The sequence below is a fragment of the Trematomus bernacchii genome, unplaced genomic scaffold (assembly GCF_902827165.1).
Source record: "Trematomus bernacchii unplaced genomic scaffold, fTreBer1.1, whole genome shotgun sequence".
Taxonomy (NCBI): domain Eukaryota; kingdom Metazoa; phylum Chordata; class Actinopteri; order Perciformes; family Nototheniidae; genus Trematomus; species Trematomus bernacchii.
In genome coordinates this window covers 2,229,032-2,252,826 of record NW_022987698.1, presented here as the reverse complement: position 1 = coordinate 2,252,826, position 23,795 = coordinate 2,229,032, and the positions used below count along the sequence as shown (strand labels likewise).

Genomic DNA, 23,795 nt, shown 5'->3' with positions numbered 1-23,795 from the left:
ACTTATGTTAAAATGTAAAACGTTATTCACCTTCACTGCTCAATCGTGCTCACTGTCCAGTAAATCCTGCCTTATTTTGGAAGTACTTCCTCTCTGTCAACGTCACTTCCTGAGGAGAGAATGAAGACTGGGCCATTCTCTTTAGTGTTTGCCCTGTTCTCCCAATGTCCACCTACTCACCGCCCGCTTTTTGATACAAAAACAACTTAAACTGACTCTTGAAACCTGCCACTAACAAAAGCAAACGTTAGTAAATCAACGTATACTATGGAGTAATTTAAAACCCGAACCAAGGAGCGACGAGGTGAGGTTTATTTTGTGCAGTGACTTATCGAGGGTCGGGCTTAGCTAGCTAGCCAGATAGCATTTTCGCCGGCTATTCCCAGACTCCCTGTGATTTATTTGATCTGTACCTATCTTATAAACTAGTGTCAAGTGCTGCTACTAATGCGTTGCGATCACATCTTTCAGAGGGCACCATTGCATCTGCCATTTAGGATATGTTTTAAAGAAGTGTGCTATTTTGCCCATCCCTGCAACTGTAGTCTGTAAGCTAGTTGGCTAACGTGGTCCTCTGGGAAAACTTGCATAATCGGCCTGGTTAAATTAAAAGCTTGTTAATGTCCTACTGACAATGTCTTCTTTTTGGAGACTTTCATACTCATGGACACATCATCAGGAAATATGCAAGCCCATTGTTGTGAGAGACATTCTCTTGTTTGCATATCTGCTGGCAGTGAAAGCTCCCTACTGTAACAGCTAGCTAGCTTACCGGCTAATCTTCTTTAAACATCTAGCAAATGTTCAAGTTGACTTTATACTAATAATATAGTTTATTTGCATTGGCTAAAATCAGTGCATGGTCATTTTGGTTAGATAAGATTAAACCGAGGCTCCAGGGCCCGACAACACCCACTCTGATGGACACCACCCAACTGTGGAACAACATCATTACAAAGTTTGTGGATCAGTAGCATCTTTATTTGACAGCTAATATACAGCAAACAATGTTAATGAGGACTTAATATAACCCAGTGACAGTGGTGGGTTTAGCGTCGGTTTCCATCTGTCCACACGTCACATTTCATTGTTTGGTGGTCCTGGGCTGATCAATACAGTTGCCTCTATGATGTTGGCATTCGGGGTGTCTACCTGTGTTGGGACACCACTCAAATCTGTATGTGCATTTTGAAGGACCAATACAGTTCTCAGAGACCTTCATGAATGTTGTGGAAACACATTTGTGAGAGGCATTCAGCAGAGTTATCATCCTATCCTGTAACAATACTACTCTTAAATTAATTGTACCTTAATGTCATTTTTATTATTTTTGATTCTAACCTTTTATGCTCTTAACCTTTTGTTATTCTTTTTTTAATATTACCACATGTTATTCAATATGCTCCTTAGATATCTTATCTTATTTTATTTGTTTTATTATTTTCTCCTTATAGCATTGTGAAGCACCTTGAGATTACATTGTTTTTAAAGTGTGCTATATAAATGAAATGTATTATTATATTATTAATGTCGGTGTAATAGTCACAGGGTAAACAAATACTCAAAATGAATTATTTCACAATTGCCACAAATTGATTATATAGGTGCAATATTTGCAGAAAGAGTAATGATAGAAATATTCTGTATTTTATTTGCATTAGTGCAGAAAACGGAACTCAAATTAAACTTTATTTTGAATATGTTTTATATTGTACAGTAAAGGAACTTACTGTATTAAAGGAAGGCTTTATACTGCATGTATCATAAGCTGGGTAATAATTGGCTCTCAGACTATAGCCAAGCGGTCCAGAAAATGACGTCAGTGGATTATGGTCTCTTAATTCTTACCTGCATGACCAACATTCTCCTAATCCTTTCAAATGTTGAACATTGTATTAAATTACATGGGCCTGTTTCAGTTTAACGATCACAATAATTTGAAAGTGCGTAGTTGAACTTAACTTGCAAAAGCTATGTGTGAAGGTCAGTGGTTAGAGGAGTTGCCTGACAGCAGGAGGGTCTGGTTTCAAAGCTGACCAGCCGGGGCCTTTCTGTGCTGATGCTGCATGCTGTCCCATCTCTGCTTGGGTTCCCTCTCACACCAGGTTGAAGTTGAACTAGAAACAATTGTTCATAGAGGTGAATGTTATGGTTTGTCAGTCCTGTGATGGGCAGCCGGCCCAGTGAGAACTCTTTGGCTTGCCCATCAGGAGCTAAGGACTCCAGTATATGTGAAAGTGACAAGCTGTTATTTTTCTTCAAACTTAATAATTGGTACATCTTACCTAATTATCTCATATCCTCATTTTCCTTCATTTTCCAGGCAGAGCTTACATCCACACCCCCTCAATCAACAGTTCCTTTCACCTCTGGCATTCACCTTTGCTGCACTTCAAAGTTCTTATCCTGACCTCGTCCTACTTTACCCATACAAGGATGTCCCAGCTCCAGTTTCAGTGTCCCACAAGTCCCATCCCTGCTGCCTCTGCCCCCCTGCAGCTGGGGCAGCCTCAGCCCGGCTACAGCATCCACTGTGCTGCCGGCACTCTGCCCTCGGAGAGCGCAGGCCAGCCAATGAGGAGCTCCGCTCTCCCTGCCGGCTCAGTCACCCCCTACAATAACAACACAGGTTTGTTTAATATATCTGTTTTTACAAGATTATTGTTTTTTGTTGTCATATATATATTTTTTTGTCACAGTTATCAGAATCAGAATACCTTTATTCGTCCCACAGAGGGGACATTTACATTTGTTAGAGCAGAAAAGAGCCAAAGACAGCTTAATGTTAACTAAGAAGCATGCATAAAAAACATATTAAAGATAAAAAAAAAAAGAATTACACAAAATACACATACTGTAACAGTTCTGAAGATGTAGCAGCAAGGTATATATTACACGCGTATAAGTACCCTTTGTTTAGCCACTATAATCATGTATTTGATTCCTACTTTGTATTTCAAACCCATATTGTACTGTATAAAAGTCTCTGAACGCCACCTTTGGAAATCTTTAGGTTTTTATGATTTTAGTTTTCAAATGTTAATAAAGCCCTGTGTGTCCCAGCAGTCGGTTTTTGTGTTTATGATCATGTCCATTTGCTCAGTTGTGAGTATTCTAAACCTTTTTTGTTTTTTCACAGTATCTAACATGGCAAACCCTAAAGAGAAGACCCCCATGTGTTTGGTGAATGAGTTAGCCCGTTTCAATAAGATTCAACCTGAGTATAAGCTGCTGTGTGAGCAAGGGCCAGCTCACTCTAAGGTACTTTGAGAGTCATTCTAACAAACAAACTATGCTGTTGTCTTCTTTGTCACATGGCGGTGCTAATGAACACAAATCTATTGTATCTCTGCATCTGCCAGATTTTCTCAGTGAGGCTCACACTGGGAGATCAGCACTGGGAGGCAGAGGGGACCAGCATCAAGAAAGCCCAGCACTCGGCTGCTGAATCTGCCCTCGCTGAGACAACACTTCCCAAACCTACCATGAGGACGCCCCGCAACACAGGCAAGAACCCAGATGGGCTCCTCCCACTGGCCCTGTCGCACTCTTTGTAATGTTTGTTAGCACCATGCAGTAATAGTTTTCTAACTTGTTGTTTTATCTGTGTTTGCCTTTCAGCAGATGGCATGACACATACCATGGAGTTAAATGCACTATGTATGAAGCTTGGTAAAAAGCCTATGTATAAACCTGTTGACCCGTATCCTGGGATGAGACCTCCAAACTTCAATTACAACGTCCGGGCTCCAGGACCTTACCAGCGCCCTATGCAACAGTGAGTTTTCCTTTTTTTGAAAATAAGGAAATATCTTAAATTCTTCTACAGATGGTATGTTTTATGAGATAATACAAAAATGGTTGCATTTTAATTTTTTGTGTGCAGGTATTATTACCCATTTCCTCCAGTGGGACCAATGCTATACCACATGGAGCTTTCCATCGGAGGCCAGCAGTTTATTGGAAAGGGACGCACGCGGCAGTTGGCCAAACATGAGGCTGCTGCCAAGGCCCTGAAAGTTTTACACAAAGAGCCAATACTGCAAGAGTTACCAGAGGTGAGAAAAGGAAGCAGAAACCCGGCATTAAAAAGTGCTACAAAGAATTTGAGAAATTGGATTTAAACTTGAATGGCTTTTCTTTCATTAATATGCTTTCTGCTCCTAACAGATGAATGGAGAGCCTGAGGAGGAGAACCTCAACAAATCAGAAATCAGCCAAGTGTTTGAAATTGCACTTAAACGCAACTTACCTGTCAACTTTGAGGTGATTACCTAAATTAAATACATTTGAGCATCAGTTTAGTGATACGTCGACAAGATGTTTGACCTAACCCTGTTTCTTATCAAGTATAAATATAGAACATGAATGCTCCTCTCCATCATAGTTTGTCACTGTTGTTTTTCAGGTTTTAAAAGAAGACGGCCCCCCCCATATGAAGAGTTTTATAGTGCGCGTTGCAGTCGGGGAGTTCGCTGGAGAGGGTGAAGGAAAGAGTAAAAAAATTGCCAAGAAGTTGGCAGCAGCATCGGTGCTGGGGGAGTTGAAAAGGCTACCACATATACCCAGTGTGGAAAAGACGCTGCCACGCATCAAAAAGAAAACCAAATCCATCATCAAGGTAAAGGGAGCTGTGAGCAGCAATACGAAAAATCACTAACAGACCCTAAAAACTCTTCATTAAAGGTCACCTATTATGCAAAATCCACTTGTTCATGTCTTTTATACATAAACATGTGTCCCCTCTGTGTAAAGAGATTCTGAACGTTTTTTTTGTCCTGATCCATTTATATAAAACCTGTCTGAAAATAAGCTGATCAGATTTTTTGGCTTGTGTAACCATTAGCCAATAACCAACCAAGGTAACCCCCCCCCCCACCTTATCACCTGAATCTCCTCCTAGAGCACCATTGTATTCTTTTTAACCAAATATCTCTGAGGGGCGTGGGGAGTGGCTCCTTATTTTCATCTAAAGTAACAGACACAGAATCAGCACTTTTGAAACAGGGCTGAAACAGAGGGGATTATGGGATGCTGCAATGAGTGATCTGTTGGGTATTTGGAGCCAAACACTTCAGAGACATGTTTGTATATATCTGAGAACTATAATATATTGATGAAAAACAGTATAATAGGGGACCTTTAAGTGACTTTTGACCTCACATCCACAGCTGCAGACCAGCCCAGAATATGGCCAGGGAATGAATCCCATCAGCCGCCTGGCTCAGATCCAGCAGGCCAAGAAGGAGAAGGAGCCGGAGTACAGCATGGTGACGGAGAGAGGTCTGCCTCGGCGCCGGGAGTTCGTCATGCAGGTGATTCAACAGCAACGGATGCATTCCCTTAACTTATGCAACTATCTCTGATTTCCTCTGCTTTGCTTGTAGATTTTCTACCCCAATCTTTTTCATGTGTTTTGCTGCATGTTTTCTGCCACAGGTGACGGTGTGCGGTCAGACTGCAGAGGGAATGGGGCCCAGTAAAAAAGTGGCCAAGAGGAACGCAGCAGAGAAAATGCTGGAGCTCTTGGGATATAAAGTGCCTCAGCCTCAGCCCCCTAAACCGGCTCTGAAAACTGATGAGAAGGTACTGCCTCGCCTCCTGTCAATCATTGTAAACCTGGCAGACAAGAAAGATTTCATTTGTGACATTCTTTTGTATTGTTTAGACCCCAGTGAAAAAACCAGGTGATGGGCGCAAAGTGACCTTCTTCGAACCTGGCTCTGCAGAGGAGAGGACATTGAGTAAGTATCAACATATCTGCTGGACTGAAATATTTAGCTGAGGTCATATTCATTTATTTCAGTCAATAATACAGCCCTTATAAATGTGCTTTTTCCTTTTGAAGTGACCAAGGACCAGGAATTCCGCCTGCCTTACCTGAACCACCAGCAGCTTCCTGCCGGTATCCTTCCCATGGTCCCTGAAGTGGCTCAGGCAGTCGGAATCTGCCAAGTGTCCCAGGACTACAGTCGAGCAGCACCCAACCCCGGCATGGCCACCATCACTGCTATTATTGCCAACGAGCTGCTCTACGCAGGGACTTCACCGACTGCTGAGACTATCCTACAGAACAAGAACAATCTGAACCAACTGCCCCACGGACCCCTCACCAGGCCTTCAGAGCAGCTCGGCTTCCTTTCATCGGTGCAGAACCTGCAGGTAACTGACGGCATGTTCCACTTCGGGGAATTCAATAACGCCCTTAGATTCAAGATTCAAGGCTTTTATTGTCATATGTACATAGCTACAGTGTAGTTATGACAATGACATTCTTAGGTCACAGGCTCCTCCAACAGTGCAACACAATAAAACAGATAATAGTGCAAAATAAAATAGAATATAATAGAAATTGTGCAGAATAGTCGATATACAAGTAATTGGAATATATATATAAAAGTATAAGTTACAACCAGATGAATGTTATGGATGTTCTTTCAAAAGTTCTTAGTGTGCATGCATTTGATTTGGACAAAAACATGTTGAGATTTATTGAAATATTGTATTTTCTGCAGGTGGAGTACAAAGATTTCCCCAAAAACAACAAGAACGAGTTTGTGTCGCTGATTAACTGCTCCTCCTATCCTCCGCTCATCAGTCATGGGATTGGGAAAGATGTAGAATCCTGTCATGATATGGTGAGTGTTTTTCTAAGTATGAAATGTATTGTAACCATTTATTATCTTTACAAAGCTTTTTCTATTCTATGTCCAGAATGCAAGTAATCACATTGTGTTTGAGTGAAATGATGGAGTGTTTGGACGGCCTCAGATTGGGCCAGGATATCACACTAAATAGGAAAATGCTGGAAACAAGGGGCTTCAAGAGGGTCACTCACCATAACAACATCCAATGTTGACAAAGCAGGACGGATTAGTTCTCAGTTCTCATATGCTGCAAAGCGTATCATTAAGCCCTACCTTTTCCACAGCTAATTACTGCTCTTGCGCAGAACAAAGCAAGTGTTACGATAATAGCTGTCCGAGTTTTCTTTTATTTCCTTTTGTACTCAGTAGCATTTGGGACAATGCAATAACCTTTAACCTTTACTGTTCTTCACCTCTTCAGGCTGCATTGAATATATTAAAGTTGCTCTCGGAGTTGGACCAGCAGTCAAATGAAAGGACAGGAAATGGACCAATCTCTCGGTAAGCTGTGACGAACACTGTCTCTCTGGCTACTTATAGCTGTTTATCATAAACCTTTCATCGTGCTAATTAACACAATCAGTAATCAAGAAAATGCTACATGTAAACACTTCAATCAGCATTAAATGGCTTGCTCGGAAGATGTTGCTTGTCAATTTTCCAAGTGCTGCATGTTTCCCAGGGAACCTTAGGAGATCATCTATTAATTTTCTGAAGATAAACAGACACAGCTCTTGCTTAATAACCCAGAATGTATTCTACTGTTATTAAAAAAAGAAGAAGTAGCTTGTATGAAAAGCACAGTATTAAACTGACAATAGTTGTAGGTACTCAACACGTCTCACAGTCTAAGGCTGGATTTGGTGGTGTTGCTGTTTATTCTTTAACACATGACCCAGGGCACATATAAATACTACACACAGGTGCACGCAAACACAGCTATCAAAGTCATATTTTGGGTCAGATTAACTGTTAACACTGACTCTGTGTGACTTATTTTCCTCAGGTGTGGCAAGCAGGAGATGGAAGGTGACTTGCACCTGAAACAGGCTAACTCAAGCACATTGACACAGACTCTGGACGGCACTGTTTAGATGATCAGTGGTCTGTAAAAGCACTAGAGAAAACTCTGACACTGTGTTCTTAGTTTTAGACGTTTACAGGAAGCTTCCGGGTCTGTAGACGCTAAACCATCACTGTTCATATTCACCTTTCCAAGATGTTAAACAAGATCGATAGGAAAAATAGGTCCCTCCCCTTGATTTTGTTTAATTTGTACACAGTATTTATTTTTTTGCTTTTAGAAAAAGTAGCTGCATCCTAGCCAATGAGTCTGGGGTTTATTTGGCGGGGGGGAAAAAAAGAAGCGACTAACTGTGAATTCTGTTTTGTTTAGCCTAGAACTTGTTTCCTCTCTGTGAGAACTTTCTTCTTGTTTTGAAGTATTTTACGTTTTATCCCCTGCTGAGGTAGTTCATTAAACTAGCTCTCATAAACGTCACAACCCCATCTTTGTCTAGGGTGCAGCTGGCGAATCTCTGTTGGTTTTCCTAGAGTGCTTTACATAAACAACCACACGTGAAGTGTTATTGACATTACCATGTAGGGCTGGGATGACTTTGTTACTAAATGTAGCGTTTGATGTAATGTGACGTTGTCTCTGCTGTGTGACAGCGATGTGTCCCTGATGCTTCCCCCCTCTCTCCGCTTCAACCGCCCCCCTCTCTCCGCTCCCCATGGTAATAAACTGATGTGCTTACTTGCACAAAACTAAGTCTTCTCTTATCTTTTTTTCTTCTTGACATGGGTAGTATTAAACCGAAAAGTAAATGTTAGGTTGTGCGACAATTCAATATTTATTTTGTATAAACCTTTTGATGATTCGCTTGAATTGCTTTGAACAGCATTTGACTATTTAACATGTTATTTTGTATGCATTTGGCATATTACTGGTATTAGTATTGGCAAAACTATTTTAGATATTGCTAAAATAATGTGAAGTTGTTCTAAAAATGGCCCCAGAAAATCCTTTGTTTTAGGAATTGTGATAAAAGTAGAAAAACGCATGTTTTCTAAATAATTCTTGCTTACACTTTTTCACCTCATTGCCGCCTCTTTCATCCTTACCATGGTTTTCGCTCATTTATGAGTCATGTAAGAGTAACAATAAACACACAAATCACAAGCACTCGCCACACACTGTTTGGAGATGTGGTTTTTCAATCATTTCATTTAATGTAAACATAATACAGCGCAATATCCTGGTACATTATCAAATTACAGATGTTAATGACACATCCCCTTGGCCAGTCCAGGATCCAGTCACTTTGAAGTGCTCATCTTGCAGGTTTATGGAGAAATCTGTTTTAACTGTCTATAAACTTCATCTGAACATTGATGTGTGGGTGCTGATGATCACTTGGCTGAGTTGTCATCTAGTACACTTCTGAATGGTTTTTCTGAAGCTCACAGTCAGCTTCATTTGGCCTCAGTATTACATTGGTCCAATAGGTTCTTAATGTAGCTGGGCAGTTTGGCCCACTGTTGTCCACACAAACAGAAGGATATTCTTATTTAATGTAATGGTTTTGACTCCAAAATTGGCTTCAGAATGAAATACATTTTTCACATTTGGCCCTTCTGTACAAAGGTTTTCTTAACAGTACTAATGTGAAATTATTCAACCTTAACAGAGTTATTCAACAATAGTTGCTTCCTAGCCTCAATGAAGGGGTACATGCACTTGTCAGAGCCCATGAAACGATATGTAACCACATTGGATTCCCATGGCAACAATCTGAAAAGAAACAAACATCATGAACATCAGCTGCTGAGCAGTGTTAGAGTTATTTATAGTCTCTGATTGATCTGAAGGTGTAGCTCTGTACTCACGCTCTGGAGAGGAACGGCAGGTATGTGAGGCGAGGGATGCACACTAAGGGCTGGTCCACAAGGATGGCGTTCATGGCCTGCTCCACACAGTACTGGGGGTCCAGAGGGGACAGGAGGAACTGTTCCACCTCCTCTCTATTAGTGGCACCAAAGGACAAATAGGCAGTCACAGATGAGTTAGTGTGATGGAAACTTCTGAAGCCATGGAGACGAGACTTAGAGAGACACGGGGAGAGCAGGAACTTTGATGGCAAACACTGATGGTTTATTTGGAGCTTCGGCCGGAGAATTCACAAGACATGTCGTGTGCCACGAGTTGACACAGCGGTTGCCAAACCAATTCTGAAGATCTCTACCCCAGACCCATGTATTTAGCCGGTTCTGAGAGAATCATCAACATGCTGCATAACAAGATAAAACACCTCTATCAGCTGACGCCAACAGGCAGGAATAGGGAGACAAAACACTGAGAGCACAGCCTGTGCTCAGTGAGGTCAGAACAAACTGATAAACTGGGTCAAAGTTGTGGGCCTAGGAAAATATTTCCCCAACAGTAAGTATGCAGCACTTTCAAAGCACACACAAACCAAAGCATCCACTCGTAGACCAACATACCCTTATCACTCTGTTGCATTCAAAGTGTCTGGTAATAGACAGGAGTTTTCATTTAGAATATCAACAGAATAACCCAGGGTCATAATAGAAAGACTTGTTATGCACCCTTGGGCAAGATACTTAACCCTGAGTTGCTCCCGGTCTGTGTGACAGAATTTGAACTTCCGAGCAAGTGGCACTGTTCTGTATGAATGAGGTGTGAATGAAATTGGGATTGAATTATGACTTGTATTCTTTATGATAAATAAGATAAGAAGTATTTTTATTGAACCCAATTTGGGACATTTTTGAAGCACTTTGAGGGGTCGTAAAGACTGGATAAAGCGCTTTATGAATTCACTCCATTTACCAAAGTGAACAAGCAAACAAGGAACACAAATGCTACTGTTGATGAGCAGTTTTTCCACCATACTTATTTAGGATTTTGTTATATATTCCAGTTTCGGTCTAAATTGCTAATTATAATTATCCGATTTACAGTTTAATGACATGCTGTGATTGGATAAGGCAGTATGTGCTCTTTTTGTTGGCATACCGTATCTTGCAGCCGTCAAACATGCCGGTGTCTACAATGTAGGGGCACACGAGAGTCGTCTTCACTCCATCAACCTCGTCAGCCAGCAGCTCATGGGCCAGAGACTCGTGGAAGCCCACTGCTGCAAACTTACTGGCACAGTAATCCTGTCTCAAACAAAAACAAATTTGGGGGGTACATTTACAAAATGATTAGTTTACTTAAGCAGAGAAGTGTGTGAACGTCTGTAAAGTGTAGTTTTCTTAGTGTTGCAGTGCGGTGTTTCCATGTCCATGGTTCACCTCGACACAAGCTGTGCTGAAGAGACCGAGGACGCTGGCGATGGTGACGATGTGTCCATGATTCTGGGCCTTCATCTGAGGGAGGAAGGCTTTCACTGTCTGAGACACACACACACACACACACACACACACACACACACACAGACACCCACACATTCTGTTAGATTGCAGCAGGATGTTATGAGGCAACAAGTACATGAAAATAGTTTTTACTTAAATGTTGCTCAATGCGAAGGAAGCTTATGTTGCACAAGCAGCTTCACATTAAGAGGATTTATGTGGGAAACCCACAGTATAGGCCAAAGTGCGAAGGGGATAAAGCTATTAACGCAAAACATTTTACATGTCACACATAACACTGTGCACAATAACCGGCTCTGTACAACAGCTGATGCTGCAAAGCTTGTGTATTGTGAAAAGTTTTATTTCCAGGTCTTAATTCAGGCAGTGATGAATCATTGTCTGTGTTCGACTAAGAAAATGTGCCAACTTTTGAGAAGTTAAAATTGGTGCAAATAAGGAAACAGAATGAAAAAAGATGGCAGACAATCAAAGCAATCATTGTGTGTGCAGCTTTATAATTTTAGTAAAATCTCACTGCTGTGATGTTTCTGGCAAAACAAGAAAAGTGTTCAATTTTCATACAAACCAATCAAGACAATGACTGCATTCCCTGAAGTGTTTTTCATTGTCTTGATTGTGTAACACATGATTTGCTGCTAAACCCCACTCTGACAATGGTTTCAGAATTATATTTTAATCAAACATGAAGCTGCACAGACTTACAGACTGTTTTGATCGTTTGCCACCATTTTCCATTCACTGAATGGTATTGAGACAAATTAAGTCAATGGCAGCTGGACATCCTGTCTGAACCTAAGGAGGTTTCATCTGGGGGATTCAACACTTAAAGTTTATTTGTTCATATCTCTTTACCAAATGTCATTATAGACTAAATAGTTCTCACCCAGAAGAGAGCATGGCAGTTGACTTTCATGCTCCTCTCTATCATTTCATCAGGACAGTCCAACATGCGCTCCCCAGCCACCACTCCAGCGTTGTTCACCAGCATTGTAACGTCCCGGCCCAGATCCCTCCGCACAAGCTCTGCTTTGCGATACACATCCTGCCTATCGGTCACATCCACCGTGTACGTGTACGCCTTACCCCCCTTCTCCCGCACCAGCTTGGCTGTCTGCTCGTTGGAACTGGTGTTGATGTCCCAAAGCACCACCTCTGCCCCATGCTTGGTGAACTCCTGAGCAAAGATCTGACCCAGACCTCCACCTGCTCCGGTGATCAGCACCAGCTCCCCGTCAATGGGCTTGGTGCGCGGGCGCAGGACGACCCGTATAGAGTTGCGAATGATGAAGTAAATCACATCCAGTACCATCATCTGGAGGTCCATTAGAAAAATCATCTTGATCTTCTGTACTGCGGAGGGTCTTGATTGTAGGAAGAAATGTCTCTGTAGTCCACAGCGGGTTTTTCACACCTGTGAAGGTGTTTCCTGCGACCTGACAATGTGTTAGATCGTGTGAGTGAGAAAGACGCAGAAAGCCAAGCTGGTGTTTTCCTCCTTCTGTGGCCATTGGTCTCCGTCCGTGGTTTATTTAAACACTCTCCTCCCGGATTAGAGGAAATACCTTGAGCTCCTGATAAAAAACACTTGTGTTGCAAGCTTCAGATGTATACTATTCCACTATGACTGAGGGAAATAACACGTGCCAGACGTTAATACGCCAAGTTAAAGATTCTTGAAGTTCCAGGGTCTTTGTAGGACCCTGTTATTCAAAGTTTGCAGCCTGCACATGTGCAATTTAACATAAGCTACCTTTAAATAGGACTACACATTAGTATATGAAAAAGCTTGCACCTTTATCTGAAGTATATGAGAAATATCTGCATTATAAGCAACAAAACATCTATTTATCTAACTAAGAACATAAGGCAGAATAAGGAAAAATGGGGAGTATAACAAATATGCAGGCTCAGATTCAGGTCATAGATTAAAGGGGACAAATTGGTGATTTTTCTTCATGAGTTCTTTTATTAGTTAAAGGCTAATCTACAAAAGCATGGAAACAATTCCCAATAACTGTGTGAGGATCTCAATGTAGTTTGTTCCCTTGGACTACCAGGATGAATGATAATCTTTCTACTTATATTGTTTAAACTAATTTGGTGTACCAACTTTCAGAGTCAAATGCTGCTAATTAGTCAGTTCAGAGTTTAGCACTGCGTCCTCACAGCGGAGTTGAAGTAGTGAGATCGAGTTAACATTTTTGTTAACCATTGAGGGACAAGCCAGTTCAACCTTGGCACTGCACTGAAATTAACTCATACATCCGAACTTAAGAAGATTATCGATAATGTAAATCTCTGCTTTGTGACGTGCCAAGAAGCCTGCTTGTAGTGTGTCACATTTTTGTTTTCTTGGTGAACACTGAAAGCCTTGTTTACCCCGTGTTGGCATAAGAGCCATATTCAGAGAACAATACAATACAGTGTTCTACATTTAGGTTTAGTGTAGTTATTTGTGTGTCATAGTAGAAATTGCTAGGTTAAATGTGTTTATTTTAAAGATATTCATATCTAATAATCAACTACATTTTAACTTGGTAAATCTTTATAAAATGATGTCTAGACAAATATTTCTTTATTTAAAATACAGAATATATTTACAGAAATTGGTCATGGCTGTAGGAAGGAGGTTAGTTTAAATACTGCCAAGAATTTTGCCCTTCTGTGACATGCTTAACAACTTTGAAACAGCAGCAAAGTGAGCGCCCTCTGGTGATGTGGATCCAGCATGGAGCTGTTTGATTGTTTGCCAGCCACATTCTCAGTTGGATGTGCTATAAAAAAATATGCATTTCTGACTCTTTTGGTTTCTACTCGTTGGAATCTATCCAAAGCAGGGCCATTTCTGTCTTTTCAGAACTGTGTACCGATCCTGCAACTTTTACGACATAATTCATTGTCCAAATGTAAACATTTGGTTGTAAGAACTGCATTAGAAATAAGATAATCTGCAAGTTTCCTAATGAAAAAGTTAGATAAGAAGATAAATAAATCAGGAGAGAACATGTGAGTGGCCCCACGGCTGTAGTGAGATGACTGTCTGTTCAGTGGAGCAGTTAATGGTTGTCATCTCTGCAAGCTACACATTTGTGTAGGGGGGCCACGCATAGGGAAAAGGATTCACAAATGTCATGTAAATGTTCTCCCTAATTTAAGAATGGAGCTTGTGAAGTTTTGAGCAATATAACATTTCAGTTTCCCCATTTGTCTGTTTCTATCTTCTCACTCCGTACACATAGCAGAAGGCTACACTGGGAATCTTAGTTTGAGTGGAGGCCTGCACTGTCCACGCTGTTGTTCTTTTTGCATGAATAACCTCAGCCATAGGAGTTTCATTAATCCTTTCTTTTCACATGTTTGAGGCACACATGGGCCTGGGAAGCTGCTGCTTCACCAAGAGAGAGCAAGAGAGGGAGAGAGAGAGTTAGACAATTTAAGTAAACATACTTTTTTACTGCGGTTTGAAGTGAAGGTGGATTTTTCTGTACTGATGGTTTCTTTCAAATACCAACCAAATGCATCCAAGTAAGGGTTTTTTTGTATTCTGTTTCTGCCACTCATTACACATTGCTGCCATAAGCTAATGCAGTAAGGCATATTATCAATATTGTGTAAGGCTGGGCAATCGGTATAAAAAAGCCCATTTCCCGTGGGAGAATACTTTTTTTCCAGTATTCTTTTTATGATGCTATGGTTAGATAAGGAAAGCAATGCATTGGTGAGGTATACCCATTGTATAGTATCCTGTAAGAGTAGTTATTGTAAAAATTATTATGATACTGTATTTAATAATTTTGTTTATCTAAAGCTAGTCTCATTTAACTTATATAGTGACCATTAGTCATTACCTTGTTTTGTGGGCCACTTGTCATACCTACAGTAGTAAACTGTTCCTTTAAGAGATACAGAGTTGACATATGAATAACTTCCAACTCACTGACCAGCGCCTCAACTGCTGTTGTCCGCTGACCTGACTGACCACAGATGATAGGAGTTAACATATTAAAGAGGACTTTAAAGCACTTTATGGTGAATAACTTCAGACAGGGTAATTAGTAAGTCGTTAACATAGTTGCATGTATGTTGCTGTGGTCCGTCGGGATGACAGTCAGCAGGAGCTCTGTCCCTCTGCTTTGTCTCTCTGTGGCTTTCTTCCTTGTCGGCCCGTGTCAGTCGGGCTGCCGGGAAACAGGACAGTGTTGCCCCGGCCGGGACCCGTCCTGCTCCAGCAAAGGGTGGAGGTCCGACCGCACCTTCGGGACCTGCTACTGTGACCAAGCCTGTGTGTCCACCCTGGACTGCTGCCACGACTATGATTCAGCCTGCCCAGGTGCGTATGTGTAAATAAACGGCAAGATATAGGCCACATTAAAAAGGTGTATTCGGGTTCCAGTTTAAAAGTCAGAATTCTCGATTACGGAATTCTGACTTTTCAACTCAGAACTCAATTACATTTTTCACATGATATGACCTTAATCCTTTTTCTGTGACCTACATTAAATTGTGATGATATTGGTCAAGGTTTAAAGGTCCCCTATTATACTCCTTTTCATCAATATATTATAGGTCCCAGATATAAAACATGTCTCTGAAGTGTTTGGCTCAAAATACCAAACATAGCCTATCACTCATTGTAGCATCCCATAAACCCCTCTGTTTCAGGCCTGTTTCAAAAGTGCCGATTATGTGTCTGTTACTTTAGATCAGGGGTCTCCAACCTTTTTTAGGATGAGAGCTACTTTCAAAAAATAAAACAAGTCGTGAGCTACTTTTACTCCTCTTTTTTTTGTTTTTTGCAGTGTATATATTTAGCACATTTTAACATTATTATATGCACGGTCAAACTCCTTATGAAGTGGTGAGGTGCCGCCAGGGACGGTCCTAGACATTTTGGTGCCGTAGGCGAGATTATGATTTGGTGTCCCCCCCTCCAAGCAATACACAATAGAATATATAAAGAATAAATGAAAAATCTCTACAAAAGACCAATACACTACAAAAACTGAAACGTATTGACATGTTGGTTATATACATAAAGAAGGTTTCAAATGTATTTTTGAAGATTTTTTTTAACATTTTAAAGTAAAATGCTTCAATCTGGTGCACTTTGAGCAGAATTACTAGAGACTAGATCTAGGGAGTACAACTCTAAACACCCATATGAAAAAGATCGGTTTACATTTTAATAATCAAATAAGTATGTGAACATAACCAGTGGCGGCGCTAGGGGGTGGCTACTTGGGCTCAAGCCCCGGATGTTTTCTGAAAAGCCCCGAATGTTTCACTTGAAGCAATTTTTCACGTCTCGTGAGTAATGTGCAGTACCGGAGTCTAACAGAGAGGCAGCAGCTGCGGGACAGTAGCCTGCGTACTGCTTAGCCTTCCCTGCCCTGAAGAAGAAGTGATCCTTCGTTAGCGTGAAGAGTCTGCTTTATGCGCTCCCCCCCCCTGAACTATCTAAACACTCAGAGTCCTTTACCTCACTGAGCTGTAGTCAGCCTCAATCCAGCAACAATCCGCGGTACAGATGTGCGCCCTCTCTCTCTCTCTCTCTTGCTCGCTCAGAGACTCGCTCGCACTTTGGCTGTGAGCTGTGGGTGCCTGATAAGTCAACATCCCCCACTTTTACACTTACAGCGCCCATCGTGCAGGGCAAATGAAAAGTGTAACCGGGGTGAAAAGGGTGTTACCTTGACATAATTATGAATGTTGTTACATCAAGGCTGAAAATTAGGATGAGCCAAACAGTCAAAAATGTTTTTCTCCCTCCCAGAACTACCAGCGCAGCGCCCCCCCAGATCTGGCGCCCTAGGCGACCGCCTATGTCGCCAGTGCTACGGGCCGGCCCTGGGTGCCGCTCCACATTGCTTTTCTTCCCGACTGCAACGCTGGTCCAAGCCCCCAGGAAGTGCGCCGGACTCTGAGGAAAATATTATTTGTGGCCAAACGGCGGTACTACACTTCCGTATCAGTCGCTGGGCCCGGAAAGACTTTTTCCCATTGACTAACATTGGGAAAGAGACCTCTGTAAATCGTTGGATTTTTTTTTTTAAACTAAATAAACTATCCAGTATGAACATTTGTATAGCCCTTATTAAAAAATTCGGTCCTCAAGTTGTAAAATGTGCTAATAACGTTATTCTGAGAGTTATTTTCCTCGGCATATATATAACCCACGGGACCGCGACGCCCAGCACGTTCATGTGACGTGTTCAGTACTACATGAGTTTTACCTTTACCCATGGATGCACAATAAGAACGGATTATATGATTATATGCAGGGGTGCACATAACTGGTACGCATGTGCGGCAACAATCTGAAATGCGTACCGTCACTTGTGTCACAAAGCGCATTTGCGTATCGACGTACTTGTGAAGCTTTTCCAGAAGGCGGTTAGATCACCGGACGACAGAGTCGGTCTCCGTGTGCACAGACAGGGCTGCTGTTAACGTCGGTCTGTACAGCACTAAAAAACGGAGCCTCTCTTTTCCTCCCCCTCTTCTGACAGCCCAGCAGCTGATCTCTGAGCAGGAGAGGTGGGGAGAGGCGGGGCTATTGCTTCAACGTTATCAGAAAATGATCGTATAGGCGTAAACACGGAGCCGTTTGCCCCCCCAGAGCGTTTCGTTTGCAGATCTACCCACCTTGGGATCCGTTATCGTTATCGTTTTCTGCGTTTCCATGTCGGCCTTGTGTGGCCGAACCCTCTATCTGATAGTGAACTGTAGCAGATACGACCGTTATCGTCCTCGTGTGGCCGGGGCTTTAGATGAAAATAAGGTGCCACTCCCAACGCCCCTCTGAGAGATGATTGGTTTAAAAAGAACACAATGGTGCTCTCGGAGGAGATTCAGGTGATAAGGTGGGCCAAAAAAACGCTATGACATCATAAAGTGGCCAAAATCTGATCAGCTCATTTTGACAGGTTTTTATATGAATGGATCAGGACAAAAAGAGAGGGGGTCTATGTTCATGAAACATTCAGAATCTCTCTACACAGAGGGGACACCTTTTTATGCATACAATACATGAAAAAGTGGATTTTGCACAATAGGTGACCTTTAAGATCTGCCCACTCCCCTTTTCTCAATACATCATAAAACACATTTTGTATTTAAAGCTTAATGTGTATGCTATACAACCCACACACTTGCACATGTTGATAGTGAGACTATAATAGTAACATGAGGACTATGATACTGTCATTTAAAACTATAATTGGTTGACATTTGCAATTTTTAACATCTGACTACTATTTGGGGATTTACAGGATGCTGGTGTTGGCTTTGTTAGTCTTCTTTATCATTCGTTTTTTTGTTTCTTCCCCCCCAGCACTGTCCTGTATGGTGAGCGAGTGGACAGCATGGTCAGGCTGTGCTGAGCCCTGCAGGGCCACAGTCCGCAGGCGGAGCAGGGCCATCCTGCAGGGGCCCCTCAACGCAGGAACACCCTGTCCTCACCTGGAGGAGCACGCCGGCTGCGCAGAGTACTGGTCTCAGCAGGGGAACTGTCCCAACCCACCTGGTGAGAAAATTGCACCCGGATCCTAACGCACATCCATGTGATCAACTCATTTAAGGTGTTTACCTACAAAGATATTAAATACAAAATATGGCTGGCCTTATAAAAGGTCACTTAGGTAATTATTTATTATTCTAGTGGAATTAGTGTGATGGATTGCGATGTAAAAGAAAGCACCCCTTTATTGTTAACTTACCTGTGAAAGACATGTTAGTGAACTAATGAAAACCATAATTAAATATCCCTTCATACAAACAGGTCATGCTGTTTTTTTATTCAATTAAAAGTCACATGCAGAAACATTGGCTTTAAAAGAGTATATATATATATATATATACAGTAGATATAAGACACTTCAACTTAAACTAATAAAAGTTATTTTAATCCTATTGTGCAGTCTTTAATCATTTAACCAATATGTCATTATAGTTGCTGCAGTAGCACAGAGATTCTTATTTTGACAACTATTGTGGAGAGAAACGCCTTCAAGCAGACCATTAATTCACACTGGAATTAAGAAACCAGAGCCTTGTTCTATTTACCTCGATTTTTACAATTGTACAAAATGTTGCTAAGTTGTTGTCTGTTTCACTGTAAAAGAGCAATGGGGTTGCTGATGCATGGAGTCTCCACGGTGTAGTAGTAAAGCAGCAGTATGATTTATAGCTCTCTACTAAATATCTGATATTGCCCATAAGCGAAGCTGTTTCTCAAAGCGTTCCAGGTTGTTCCACACCAGGGAGTTCTAATATACTTTATCAACAGTTTCCTGGCATTTGCACATTTTAAATGTATGAGGTACCGTAACATACTGTCACATGTAATGTTATCCTGCATGCTTCCTCTGCAGTCCCAGCATTGATTATCTCTGGTGGCTATGGCAACGCCAGGAAGAAAAGAGACATCCCTGACAGCAGTGACATCACAGGGTAACACGACCAGAGAGACTTTTACAATTTGATATGTTCTCATGTGTCGTCAACATGTATGTATTCTGAGTTCGGTTTGTGTGTGTGTGTGTGTGTGTGTGTGTGTGTGTGTGCGTGCGTGCATGTGTGTGTGTGTGTGTGTAAAATAGGTATTGTGTCCAGTTTCAGTTGACCTCTCTGACTAAAGGGTGCCAGCAGAGCTCGGGCCCACACACTCAGTGGATGCAGCACCTGAGGGAGGGGCACCGTGTGTGTGTCGAGTGCCAGCCGCCCGCTCTCTCTGCTGGACAGACACACTGTGCCGGAGATGGAGAGGAAGACGACGGGGGAAGGTAAAAATGGATTAGATTACTAAAATGTTTCTTGGATGAAAGCATTGCTTTCTCCATGATTACAAATGGAGAAAAAGAGCAGAAGTTATTCTTCTTTGAATTCAGAATTCACACATTCAAGCCTTTGTTGTTCTGGAAATGTTAATGACCAGAAGAGAAAGATAAAGTGTTTGTTTTTAAAGCTCTGCCAAGGTGTCATCCAACCATGAAATTAGCTTGAATTTAATTTGGCTAGTTAGTAAAGAAACTAAGTGTTGGACAAAACGTCACTATTAAAGGTCACCTTTCCTTATCACCAAAGGCAAATTGGTAGGAAAAATTACAGCGCAGTTGCTGCTGTTATTTTTCACATTATAAAAGCTTCACCTGCCATTAGGTAATCAATTTACACACAAATGTTTATTAGCCTTTTTGCCAAGTAAGTTTGAAACTTGCCTTTGCTGGATGTGTTGACCTTTCTGCACATCCTGGTCTTTGTGCACGAAGAAAAACTGCTCCATAGCGCTACTAGAACCTTAACCCAAAAAACACATTCAACCAAACTTGAACCCTCGCCATATCATCAGGATAAACAATTCAAACTCCAGAAGATCCTGGCCACGGTATCTGCAAAAATCAAGCATGTATTCTGAAACGAGGTGCAGTGGTGGATAGAGTACAGATATGCGGATCATTTGTGACAGTGCAGCCTGGGCCGGATTGTTTTTCCTCGCAGAACCCTGGACAAATGATCTTCACCTATCTCTTTGATCCGATTGGTAACAATGAGGACTACCACTAGATGGCATCATTGTTTATCACTTGGATTTAAAGTGTAATTGTGTGACCACTAACTGATTCCTCCCCTCATCCTTGGTGCAGAAGACAGTCACTCCAGTGGCAGGCGGTGGGAAACCCTCGATGCAGGGGTGTGTGGAGGCGTGTGGGGAGGATGGAGGCCTGCTCCTGCCCAACAGCCCACAGCTTCCTCTTTATATAACATCCTCCTTCCCTCTGCTATCCTGTACACATCTTCTCAGGCTCATGTATAAAGAACAATCTGCCAGAATAATAAACCGGTCCTGTTAAAGAGTTCTGGTCAATGCTCAGGTGTGCCTTCTTCTCCAGATGAGTGCAACTTCATGTGGATGTTTTATTAAAATGGCTGAATATGTGCCGATGAAAATTGCTAATTCGAATCAGACTCCAATGCATTTGTTGTCCTGACTGCTCAACAAAGATTTTAATAAAACATATTTTTATTTTAGTTTGCATCAACAACAGCAAATGAAAAGCAAAAAAAGAAAGTCAGAAATCCTAATCAAAATGTAAAGTGATCTGATTTATTTCATTCAAGGGAAATGTTGCTTTTGTTGAGAAATAGAAATATCTTGGGACATTGAGACACTTTTTTAACATGACAAGTACTGGCTCTGTGTGAATCACAACCAGTCACAACGCCAAAGGTACAACATGCACAGAACAATAAAACATTGATACAGAAACAACAGCATAGAAAGTCAACAGGTACAAATGTTTTTTCTTTTTTTGTACAAAACAAACAGTCTCGGGACCTACAAACAACATTGTATAAGAGCTGACTAGGGTCTTTCAAATAGCTTTTTTCACTTCCCTGGAAACAGTGTACTTTACAAAGACTGATGGCTTAGGCAAGGTTGGGGTCAATTCCACTAAGAGCTTAAAACATTGAAAAAATATAGATTATGTTTTAGTTTGTACTAAGTTTTTATTTACTTCATGCTCTAATACTGGTTCCTTTTACAGCGAAATGTGTTATTTGTGTTTTACTTTATCAAGGCATTCTGAATAGACCCCAACCCTGTAATACAGTGTTAGATTCAGTAAATTGGGCTACTTGCTAAAGCAGTGGTTCTCACTGGGTTTTAGAAACTACCACATGTCCTTGAAAGGGGTCCTATGGGGTTCTAACCAAAAAACCGACTTGAACCTTTTCACAAATTTAGCAGCTAGAGCGACAACCAAGTTCTATTGTAAGTTAACTTACGTAAACTAAATGCATTCACTGTACAGTTCGGAGTCTTGTTATGGAAACGTTAATGAATCTGTGCTCTTTTTCTTAGTTTGTATCAATAAATGAGAAATAAAGTAACTTGATTGTGTTTTCTTCATCAAGAATAATGGCTTAGTTTGAATTTCTCCGTAGTGATATCAGTGAAATAAAAATCCCTTTTAGATTAAAATAAAAACAAGGATGAACATAAGAAAATACATTTAAAGAATGACCAAATCAATATGTTCTTGTATTATGGTGGTATTATGTCACAGTATCGCAGTCTAGGTATGAAATCACAACATCATGCTTGATGTTTCTTTTGCACTTGTCTAAAAAAGTAAGAGTATCGATACTAGTGTAAGGATTTAAACACTTGCTTTGTGTCGATGCACATGGGTGCGCTATTGTGTAATATCTTCCCATAATACATCTCAGTTCTCCACAATAGTGCTTGCTATCTATTTATGAAATATTGATTGTCATCATTGTTTAGAGATATTTCAGTGAAACATGGTCCCTGACTGCCATAATAGAAAACCTAAATGATGCGACAGGTGCTCATATGATTCTTCATGAGAGGTTATATGATCTGAATGCCCTTTATCGTAGCGTTGAAAATGAAACTTAATCATCCATTTTTTGTAATGATGTAATGAAATTTAGGTGAGACTGGGTTACAGATATTTGCATGCATTGGCCTTGACTTTCATAAGATAAAGACACATATCTAATGGAGCTTACATGAAGCGGGTCGGTACTCCAAATGTGTGTTAAGACTGGTTTTGTCTAACCAAAATGAAATATAATAAACTAAGCTTGCATTTAACGTGATTTCATATAATTGAAGTTGCCACTTCCACCTTGCAATGGGATATGGAGAATTATACACATTTATTGTGAAAAGACATAATGTACAAATATAATCAACGGAGCAGCCATTCACAACAAGTTTTTAGGGAGACATTCAAAACTGATTCACTCTGAATTTCACCGAAGGCCATCTGGAAAGTGTTAGATAGCTGCAGTCAATTGTTTTGCCATACGCCTTTTACTCAAATCAAATCCTTTCATTTGATAACACCATTTTGCAGACAATCAATTTTATCTTTCAAAAATATTTTCGAGTGCCATTGTTTTCCTTTTGGTGATCTTAACTTCTAAAATAAACAGATACTGTAGTTTGTGGGCAACAAAGGACAATGACAATAAATTATAAGAAAATGAATTAAACAAATATTTTGTATCATACATAGTGTATGCAGCTGCATTACATGAATTTATCACCAGCTCAAACCATCAATCCTTGACTAATTATATGAAAAATAAGATCGATAAAATGCTCTTCGCATCAGTCGCTTCTCAGCTTTAAATGAGGCTTCACTCCCTATAAAATCAAATGTGTGAGTAATATGATTAAGGTATAACCTGTGTTACTGCTGTATGTAAGAGTAAGAACTGCAGATAGAATATTTAGAGAAAAGAAGCAGGATTCCCCCAACATGCATTCATTCACAAACATACTGCTCTAAACACACACACACACACACACACACACACACACACACACACACACACACACACACACACACACACACACACACACACACACACACACACACACACACACACACACACACACACACACACACACACACACACACACACACACACACACACACACACACACACACACACACTTTTCTCTGCCTCTCACAGTCATTGTTATTCACTCCACACCTCAGCTCCTTTCACTAACCGAGAGCAATATGAAATGGTTCAACTCTGTGATTAAAACGGAAAAGAAATCAGGATTTGTGATTAGACTCTGGACAAAAACACTAAAAAATGCATGACGATCACCTTCTGTTGACTTTTGTATAAAATTGTATACTCAACACCTACTTGTATTATAGAGCAATGTCCTATTTTATGTATATCTTCCAC

The 23,795-nt window shown here is 40.9% G+C and overlaps 3 protein-coding genes across 4 annotated transcripts; 2 read left to right on the top strand and 1 right to left on the bottom strand.

Annotated features, from left to right (window-relative positions):
• Positions 1-121: 121 nt before the first annotated feature.
• stau1 (staufen double-stranded RNA binding protein 1) lies at positions 122-8,421 on the top strand. Of its 2 annotated transcripts, none has more exons than XM_034139529.1 (15): positions 122-304; positions 2,324-2,629; positions 3,140-3,261; positions 3,363-3,507; positions 3,625-3,778; positions 3,887-4,058; positions 4,171-4,266; positions 4,409-4,621; positions 5,172-5,315; positions 5,440-5,586; positions 5,669-5,744; positions 5,849-6,162; positions 6,516-6,638; positions 7,069-7,148; positions 7,654-8,421. In XM_034139529.1, exons 2-15 carry the CDS (start codon positions 2,437-2,439, stop codon positions 7,739-7,741), a joined length of 2,067 nt encoding a protein of 688 aa, XP_033995420.1. In that variant the 5' UTR covers positions 122-304; positions 2,324-2,436; the 3' UTR covers positions 7,742-8,421. The 2 variants fall into 2 exon arrangements, with proteins under 2 accessions (XP_033995420.1, XP_033995419.1); XM_034139528.1 differs by having other exon boundaries at positions 3,622-3,778.
• Positions 8,422-9,323: 902 nt separating this feature from the next.
• LOC117489834 (retinol dehydrogenase 10-A) lies at positions 9,324-12,390 on the bottom strand. Its single transcript, XM_034139372.1, has 5 exons — positions 11,938-12,390; positions 10,971-11,069; positions 10,690-10,835; positions 9,540-9,674; positions 9,324-9,444 (listed from the first exon to the last, which is right to left on the bottom strand). Exons 1-5 carry the CDS (start codon positions 12,388-12,390, stop codon positions 9,324-9,326), a joined length of 954 nt encoding a protein of 317 aa, XP_033995263.1.
• Positions 12,391-15,155: 2,765 nt separating this feature from the next.
• si:dkey-7k24.5 (somatomedin-B and thrombospondin type-1 domain-containing protein) lies at positions 15,156-23,391 on the top strand. Its single transcript, XM_034139251.1, has 5 exons — positions 15,156-15,384; positions 18,388-18,579; positions 19,427-19,505; positions 19,655-19,837; positions 20,699-23,391. Exons 1-5 carry the CDS (start codon positions 15,156-15,158, stop codon positions 20,814-20,816), a joined length of 801 nt encoding a protein of 266 aa, XP_033995142.1. The 3' UTR covers positions 20,817-23,391.
• The last annotated feature ends 404 nt before the right edge of the window (positions 23,392-23,795 follow it).